At 41.4% G+C, this 9,677-nt stretch overlaps 1 protein-coding gene across 1 annotated transcript in view; it reads right to left on the reverse strand.

The window, feature by feature from the left end:
• The window catches only part of nos1 (nitric oxide synthase 1 (neuronal)), a 69,759-nt gene extending 65,161 nt beyond the window's left edge, over positions 1–4,598 (reverse strand). The window contains 3 exon segments of the mRNA XM_072247531.1: positions 4,273–4,422; positions 4,424–4,505; positions 4,508–4,598. Coding sequence (XP_072103632.1) covers positions 4,273–4,422; positions 4,424–4,505; positions 4,508–4,598 — 323 coding nt within the window.
• Positions 4,599–9,677: the final 5,079 nt, after the last annotated feature.

The raw sequence follows: 9,677 nt of genomic DNA on the forward strand, positions 1-9,677 counted from the left end.
AGGTCTGGGAATGAGCAATAAATTTTGGCCTTGCCCACGAAGCCCACATTCCAAAAAGTGAACAAAAGTGTCAATTAATCTTTGCAACTGAAAAAATCATATTTCTGTATGGAATGCATATTAAATGACAATGGCTTGTTTTGATTTCAAACCAACTGCTCTGAATTAGATCCAGTTTATTTTTGGAAACCATTGCTATGTTATCAAGAATGAAGTAAATGAAGAATATCCAATAAAGTCCATTCACAAGTGACCAAAGTATTTTTTGGAGAAGACTAATAAGGAATGAGCTACCAGCAAAGTATTGAACTAAGAATGAAGACTGACAAAATGTGGAAGGCTGAACAGCTATGGGATTTATAAATATATGTAAACAGATAAATGCATTAATCCAAGGGCCTTCCTGATTGGATCCCATAAAGGACCCAAGAAATAGTGGAGGTAAATGGCTCTGAGTCTCTATGGAAGGTATGGAAAGGAATAATATAAAACTTCCATTTCAAGGAGAGGTTGCAAAAGATGTGATTGATGAAGGGATGATAAGTGCCTTTTATTTCCACTGTGGATACGTGAAAAACTGGAAAATGTACCACAAGGTAGCTAAGAAGAGAATTGTTTCCACAGTGAGTTGGTATAAAATCTTTTGTTAACTAAGCAAAGTAATTTTACCTGAAACATCATCAATAAACACCCTTTGTGCTTACGTGGAACCTGTCTTCAAATACAATGTGTTGAATATTGTACACGGGAGGATTTTGCTATTGGGGAGAGAGGCCAGTAAATTAGCATGGATCCTCTCTGTCTGTCCACCCTAATCTTCCCCTCTCCACCTCACTCTGTCCCTCTCTTTCTCACTCTCTCTCTCCCAACCAATTTTCTCCTCCTGAGCAACAAATCCCTGTCGCACATCTTAACTTCAAGTATCATTAAAGAAAGTTGGGGTTATCGTTAATTGTATCCCTGTAAACCTGTGGGATTAGTGTTGGGGCTTCAACTATATACAATGCTCAACCCAAAAAGGACATGCTATTTTATATCAAGAAACTATTGTCTGTCCATGCTGCTACATAATTATGAATTTTAATCATTTTTCTGTAGCACTAAATGAAATACCCAGTGGAAACCCAAATACATTGTACCCACTGGATCTTTTTAATCACCCTACTAGTTAGTATACATCCCTAAAGATCTCCATTAAAGTTATCCAAACACAATTTCCATTTCATTAAACAATTGTGACTCTGCCTAATCTTGTTATTGTTATTCCACTTTATTATTTCCATTTTAATGAACTCCAGCATTTTCATGACAACACATTTTTAGCCAAATCTTTCCTTCTACCTCCTTTAAATGGTATCTCCTAAAATGAGCAGTTTTGCCCCCCACCACTTTAAATAGTTTTGCCTGTTTCATTTTAGTTTAAAATGTAATTGTAGTTATGTTTGGAAGGCATTTTAATCGTCTCCCATGACCCCTGCTCAGCAGCTACAGCTTTGTTTGATGACAGTTTAATAACTTCAGAACCTGTTCAAGTTCTTCTAGGTTCACCCATTTTGATTGGTCTCAAACAGTTTTCTGACATTTATTGCAAATTCTCCACTATTGCCCAACCTTGCGCCCAGCAAAGTTCACAGTAGAGTGGAGCTAATTTTTAGAATTAATGGGAATTAATTAATGATTTAATTAATCACTGTACACTGATTAATTTTTAGAATTAATCAGTGTACAGTGACGATGCTCCAGAATCAAGTTCACGGAGACTTCAGCAGACATGCTGAGTACGCAGATGTCACTTGTGTTATCAATCTTAAAGGCAAAACTCTCAGTTGCTGTTGACTCATTCACCAAAGCATCACAAGTCTAAGGTCTGTTGCCAACCTGTCAATAATTGTTCACTATGGGACTTCCCATATTCCGCAAGCCATCTCTCTATAAAGTCAGACAATGTCTTCAACACATCAGCACAATCGTTGGTCAACTGAGGAAGAGGATATTAGAAGCATAGATTCTTAAAGCTGGCGTAAAGCTCATAATCCACCTGCCAACAGTAATCCCTGCCCTCTGAAATGACTCTGAGATCTCGACTACCTACAACAGGTATCTCAAGACACTGGGACAAATGCATCACTGTTGTATCCCCAAACTCTTCAAAATTCACTGGAATGACAACCAACTTCAATGTCCTTTTCATAGCCAACATTCCCATCTTTCAAGGCATTGTCACACTCATTCAGCTACGTTGAAGTTGGTTGTGTTGATTAGCCCAGCTCTAGACTCCTAAAACAGACATTCTGAGCTCTCATCTGGGAGGGGCAGGCAGAGGAAAATATTCAAAAATCTTTTCCATCCTGCCAAAGGGTCTCAGCCCGAAACGTCGACTGTACTTCCTGTCCATAGCTGCTGCCTGGTCTGCTGAGTTCCTCCGGCATTTTGTGCTTGCCGCTTGGATTTCCAGATCTGCAGATCTTCTCTTGTTTGAGAATTTAAGATCTCATTCTTGAGAAGTTGCAACATCCCACCGACCGCCTTCAATCCCATCACCTGGCCCACAGTTCCCAAACTGGTGTCATTAGTCATCCAAGAACCCTCAAAACCAGAGTGAAAGCAAGTCAGATTTAGAATCAGAATCAGAATCAGGTTTATTATCACTGATATATGTTGTCCTACGGCAGTAGTACAGTGCAATACATAAAACATACTACAAGCTACAATAAGGAATAGTTCCAAGGTTTTATTCTGGAATTCAAACATTGCAATATTTTTCTGTTAAGTGTTACAGTGAAAGCTATCCTGCTGCACAACCTCTGCTATGGTAGGCCACTGACATGCTGAGATAATGCAAGAACTAGTCTGAAGTAACCCTGTAGTAGTCAGAGAACTAGTGTCGAGATCTGTGCTGGTCTTCCCATTACTCACCATAATGAAGGAAACTCCTTGCTAGCTGAAGTGGTTGGTGTGGGTCTGATTTCAACATTTAAGTTTCTATAGGTACCTGGATAGGATTGGTGTGGATGGCTATGGTCCGGGTGCAGGGCCATGGGATTCGGCAGAATAACCGTGTAGCACAAGTGGCCTCATTCTGTGCTGTATTGCTCTATCACTCTATGACCAACGACACAGCAAGGAGTTAAAGACAATGAATGAGGACAATTTAGACAGCCTCTTTCTACCCTGTATGTCTAAGAGGAACTCACCATGTGACACCAGTAAATTCAAGTTCTCACTTACACATTTCTGCACTCTATCTCAATAAATAAATAACTTTGACCAGTTTAGATGTGGAAGATAGTATTCAGGATATTGCATGGAACCACTAAATAGGAGAAAGCAACAGGTGTGCTCTCACAAGAACCTGGTGACCTGGTCATTGTGGGAGACTGTGCAAGTGTGGAAGGAGAAATTAGGAACACTTCTTTGTAGCCAAGTCCAGTCAAAATTTGGAACTCCCTTTCTCAGGAGTTGGTGGAATGAAGCTCAATTAATAATTTTATATCTGAGATGGATATACTTACCAATCTATCCATTCCAGTTTTAAGATCATTAAGCAGAAGTCAAGCATAATAATGGATAGAGCCAAGGCTAATGACCATGTTCCTGGAGCTGAATAACTCAGAGAAATAGTGGTATGATTTTGCAGACAGTTGCTCAGTTCATGGACGCAAGACGTTCCTCTTCATATTGTTCATAAACATACCTTGCACACTTAGTATATCCTCCACAATGCAGCCCCTGTACTGTCCCTTCTCCCCACACACAACCTAACCCCACCCATACAACTTCTTTCCACAAGCAGCTGGAACTGTTTTTTCTTACTTAGTCCCTTTTTTAATAGAACCAGAATAGAAAAGAGAAATAATTGGCAACTTTTTAATGCTTGCCTACCTGCCCAACTGGAGTCCAACATCATATTTCTTTCCCTGACCTGCTGAGTTCCTCCAGCATTTTGTGTGTGTTGCTCTGGATTTCCAGCAGAATTCCTCATGCTTATCATATTTCTTTAGCTTCAGTAGATCTGATATGGATTCAATTGCTTTACGAAGTTCACCGTTCACAGTTTTATTGTTTCTCTTCAAGTTGCTGGTGCTGGCACAGGGATTCTCTCCTTTCAAAGCATTAATAATAGCCGAAGACATCATTTCAGTTGGGGACTAGGCTTCTCTGGGATCTCATGTCCCATGTCACTGTGGTTGGGTTAAATATGTCACTAAGCTTTTTGTCTTCAGTTTTGAAGTTGTCACTGTCCTGAGCACCATCATTGCTCAGCTGAATTGCTCAGCTGCCAACATTTTTGTAACATGTACCATTTTTGGTGTTCCATCACTCATGAAGGTGGTCTCCAGGTGAGTAAAGAAGCTTGGGGTTATGTTCTTCAGCATCTCCAGAGCACGTTCATAGGTCATGTCAACAAGGGGCTTGACACTTGATGTCTCCAACCTGAACCAAACCACTGCCCTTTGCTGTTCCACCACGAATTAGATCAGAGTGGACAACAGGAGGTTTGCACATACTAAAAATCCAGCTCCACCCACCATATGCTCAACGAGCTTGAATATGATGTTTAGCTGCGGCTGCTAACAGTGAAACTCATTTGGCTCCATAATGCACGTGTTTCTCGCTGAATATCCAATTATTGAATCTCCACTGTGATAGAGCTTTAATCCAGCTTTTCAATGCTTAGTGGTGTCTCTTACTAACTTAAAGAAACACAGTGTTGGGAATCACAATAGTAAAGAACATCGCTGTAATAAAAAGAGAACTTTTCATTTCTTAATTCATTTTAGTAACTGCCTGGTGAATCCAGTGATGTAATATCATTAAGTGAAAGACGGGTTCAATTTCAATTATATTTGTAGAAAATCAAAAAACACAGGCTAAGATGTTAATATCCCTCGTGCCAATGGGTCGTGAGCACTTGCTCGAGGCTGCCTTGATGTTGGGAGTGGCACAGGGTTGACACACAGGGGTTTTCAAGTGGCATCCTCCTGCCTTGCTGTTTCATCTTAGCCCACTACACCTCCGGAGGGCTCGTCAATGACTTCTGGCATCCATTCCCCGTTGTGTCCTCCCACTCTCTTGATGCTATCTTGGAGCCCAGGAGGGGTCTTTTCGCTCGATCCAAAGCCAGCGACTGCTTCTTTCCACCAACGCTGATGTGGCTCTGATGGTTTGCCGTAGAGTCTGACCATAGATCCCTAGCTCCTTCAGCAATTTGATGGTGGACGTGGGTTATAAATCCCCTCCAACCCACTTCCACAGGACAAACTTCGGGTTTCCAGCTCCAGCGCTGAGCTTCAGCTGCCTGATCTGCATAGCATAGCCTCTTGTGTTCGTATGCTTCAGCCACTGAATCCTCTCACAGGCTTGTGAGTTCCATGATGTTGACAATCTGTAATGAGTTGGATGAGAGCACCAAATCTGGCCTGCGGTTGGTGGTAGCAATTTCCAGTGGAAGGGTGAGTTGTTTATTGACATCCACCACCATTTCCCATTCACAGGCCAAGTCCATCGGTCCTGTTTCTGGCTTAGGAGGGAGATTTTCCTCCCTTCCAGATGAATGCTACTGGTGTCAAGAGTGTTAGTCGTTCTTGGGGGCAAGGAGTTGGTTGCTATCCTCTTGTTTCCCATTGATGCTGCCAGACTCTTCAATTCCTGGCTGTGAAGCCACTCGTATCTGCTTGTGTGAGGCTGGTTTTGCAGGTTGCCAGGATACACTTGAGGGTTGCCAGGACTGGGCACAGGGCACGAGTTGGGTCCTCACCGAACCGCTGGTGAATGTTTTTTTTGTGAGGGAAGCACATCATATGTAGCTCTGATGAGAATGCTAAGTCCGTTTGCTTCCATATGTCCTTCCAGCTGATTTTCCTCCTCTTAATGCTTTCCCACCACATCCATTGCCCCAGCTTAGCCAGGAGACACCATTCTTCTGAATCTTCTTGTCATCGTACTTCTTCGACAAGCACCATCCTTCGCTCTGGAATTGTGGCCATGTGCCAGGAGTGTCCATTTGCTGCCAGACCAAACCTGCCCCTGCCCCACAACATCTCTAAGCCTAAGGGGTGCTGTTGCTTGCTGCATCAGCGGGATTCCATTTCTGCCCAGTTGATAAGGTCCGTACTGCATTACTGATGGTCTTGTCAAAGATAGTTCAGTAATGATGTGAATTAACTTGTGTCTCTCAAAATTGTAACTTTGAATAAATAAAAATAATTAAAAAATTAAAAATATATAAAAATAAAAATAAATAAAAAGTCACCCAAATCCAGAATAATGCATAACTAGATTAACATCTTTTGATATAAAGTCATAGAAAATTACATGAAGTTAAAACAAATAGAAATGAAAAGCAAACAACAGGAATTCTGCAGATGCTGGAAATTCAAGCAACACACATCAAAGTTGCTGGTGAATGCAGCAGGCCAGGCAGCATCTCTAGGAAGAGGTGCAGTCGACGTTTCAGGCCGAGACCTGGGCGAAGAGTCTCAGCCTGAAACGTCGACTGCACCTCTTCCTAGAGATGCTGCTTGGCCTGCTGCGTTCACCAGCAACTTTGATGTGTGTTGCCAGAAATGAAAAGCAGTCTTCTTTTTGGTTAATCTTTGGGGTAATAGAAAGTATGGAGGTTGGATAGTGAAAGGCCATACTTTACAGGGCGACTGATCTCTTTCCTTCATGGCTTCTAGAATTAATTTGCCTTGCTATTTACACAAACTGTGGTTTAAAGGGACCACCTTACTTGTATTGTTATTAAGGAATGTGCTGTGTAATATGGAGATTGATTTTGATTCGAGGCAACAATAGATCAGATTTTTCATCATTAATTTCCTGAAGCCATCTAGGTTTTACTTTGGAGATGATGGTGTGATGTCTGGGTGGTAATGGGTTATCAATGAACTCAAGACTGTTCCAGCATGTCTTCCTCCGCCTACCCTCCCACCCCCCCCATCATCTTTATTGGCTACTCTTGAGTTCAAGGAATACTTGCTTCCACTCTGGTTCCATGTACTACAAGTGCAAGCATCATCTACATGCTACCTGATGTCTGAGGCTTGGGTGACCTTGGTTCTGGAGTGTTGCTTCAGCAGGTTGGACTCTTTTCCCCTTATCACCACTACTTAAGGTAGTTTGTTGGAGGTGACGTGCAACATTGACGAAATTCGGTCTGTTGTAGACCTGTCAATTTAGGATCATGACTCACATGTTGTCATGGAACAAACATGTGGAAAACTAAATGCTCGTAGAGAGTGCCACAGTCTTTACCGGTTAATGGAATCCAAGGCTTTAGTGGGGGTAAGAAAGGACATGCACAGTGTCTGGTGCTACTATCTTCAATTCTCTTGGAGCATTGCATGGTGAAGATTATGTCTAACGTATCTCTAGCCACAGAATCTATGCTGCAAATCTAGGAGAAAATCTTCGCCAATGGGAGCAAGCAATTGAGGGGGAGACCAGTGCCGAATTTTCTTCTACAATTTTTTAAACAAAATAAAGTTGACTCAAAATAAAAAAAACATATACAAATAAAATGTTCAAAGCATTCACAGATAATGCATTCAGTAGTGTTAACTTACTTCATTAAAATTGATATCAATTTTGCCACTGGTTGGACTTGTCTTCTTATGTGAAGATCACGTTTGCAAGTACGTCAGACCTCCCCTAGTACAGGTATATCCTCCAGATGAGATTATGGAGTCTGTAGTCCGAAGTAAATTTGGTTGCTGCTTTGGTCCCTCTCCTTCCACATATTTATAAAAATATTATTGTCTTCCTTGATTTGATCTGCCAATATTTGTACATATATTTATGTAATTTTCCTAATTTCACCCCAGTAGCTTCTGTGCTTCCCTATCCATTCCAAAGTGATGAGCTGTTGGTAAATATTAGGAACTTCCTCTTTTTGTGTTATATTTCCTGATATTTGAGAATTTCACTTTTTTGACAAATGGGAACATATTAGTCCAAGCCCTTATATTATTATTAATTATCAACTACTGCAGTCTTATTGTTTAACCTTCATGTACCAGAATCCACCATCAGATCAAGTGTTCATACTGTTCCCATTACAAGGCACTCAGCCCCAAGAGCTGAGTTAAATAATTTCTCATCAGTTTGGTCAACTGCCTGAAGGACAAGAGAATGCTAAAGGCGGAACGATAAGTCCCAAGGGAAAGAGGTCCGAAGATCTGGTTTTGCGGGGCGAAATCTCATGGTTGTGTTGTGGTGGCATGCTGTCTCTACTTCCTTCTCTGCATGATTTGCACAATCTGCTTTTTTTCAACATTTGTAGATACAGATCTACAGCATCTGCAGATAACTCTTTTGCAATTTTTGGCTAGCTGCCCAGCTGTTGAACTTTAGCAGTGTGCAGTTCTTTCATATTTCCACTGTGTCCTGTATCTCATAATTTCAGCAACTTCTGTTTTTGTCTTTTTTGCCTTCTCTCTTTCCTCTCCACACACTTCCTCCAAGTGGCCGCTACCGAACCCGTGGGTGCCTCTCTGACGACGTGATTTCAATTCAATCACATACAATCAGAGGCCACTTTATGAGGCACACTTGTCCAACTGCTTGCTAATGCAAATATCTAATCAGTCAATCACGTGACAGCAATTCAATGCATAAAAGCATGCAGACATGGCCAAGAAGTTCAGTCATTTTTCAGACTAAACATCAAAATAGGGAAAAAATGAGATCTAAGTATCTTCGAACCTGGAATGATTCTTGGCGCCAGAAGGGGTGGTTTGAGTATTTCAGAAACTGCTGATCTCCTGGGATCTTAATGCACAAGAGTCTCTAGAGTTTACAGAGAATGGTGCGAGAAACAAAAAAAAAACATCCAGTGAGCGACAGTTCTGTGGGAGAAAACACCTTGTAAATGAGAGAAGTCAGAAGAGAATGGCCGGACTGCTTCAAGTTGACAGGAAGCCAACAGTAACTCAAATAAAGACTCATTCCAACAGTGGTGTGCAGAAGATCATCTCTGAACCCACAACACATCAAACCTTGAAGTGGATGGGCTACAGCAGCAGAAGACCATGAACATACTTTATGGTCACTTTATTAAGTACAGGAGGCCTCTGAGTGTAAATGCTTTTTGTTCTGTCCCTTCTTCTTGTTTTCCACAAGTTAAAAACTACCTGAAACATTAACACTGCTTCTCTCTTTAGACTGTAATTTTGTTGTTATATCAAATGTTCAGCAACCTCTGTGCCTGTTTCTTGGATAGCTTCAGGTAGCTTTTCCATTTCGTATCTCAGTGTGGTGAAACTAGCCATACCACAATTTAAAGCATTCACTGGTTCTTTGCTGGGAAGTCATTAGCGGACACATTAGGAGCATTTAAGAACTTCTTAGATAGGCAAATGGATGACAGAAAAATGGAGGGCTATGTCAGAGGGAAGGGTTAGATTGATCTATGAGTAGGTTAAAAGGTCGGCACATCATGGGCTGAAGGGCCTGTACTGTGCTGTAATATTCTATGAAGTGTTAACTGTTGTTCTATCTCTATGGATGCTGCCTGACCTGCTGAGCTTCTCCACTTCTTGTGCATTTCTCCAGCATTTCCTGTGTTTAAGTATTCTTACTTCTCTAACTTCCGCTAATGCCCCACCTCCCCCTCGTACCCCATCATTTATTTTTATACACACATTCTTTCTCTCACTCTCCTTTTTCTCCCCCCG

This window comes from Mobula birostris, chromosome 31, assembly GCF_030028105.1.
Source record: "Mobula birostris isolate sMobBir1 chromosome 31, sMobBir1.hap1, whole genome shotgun sequence".
NCBI lineage: Eukaryota > Metazoa > Chordata > Chondrichthyes > Myliobatiformes > Myliobatidae > Mobula > Mobula birostris.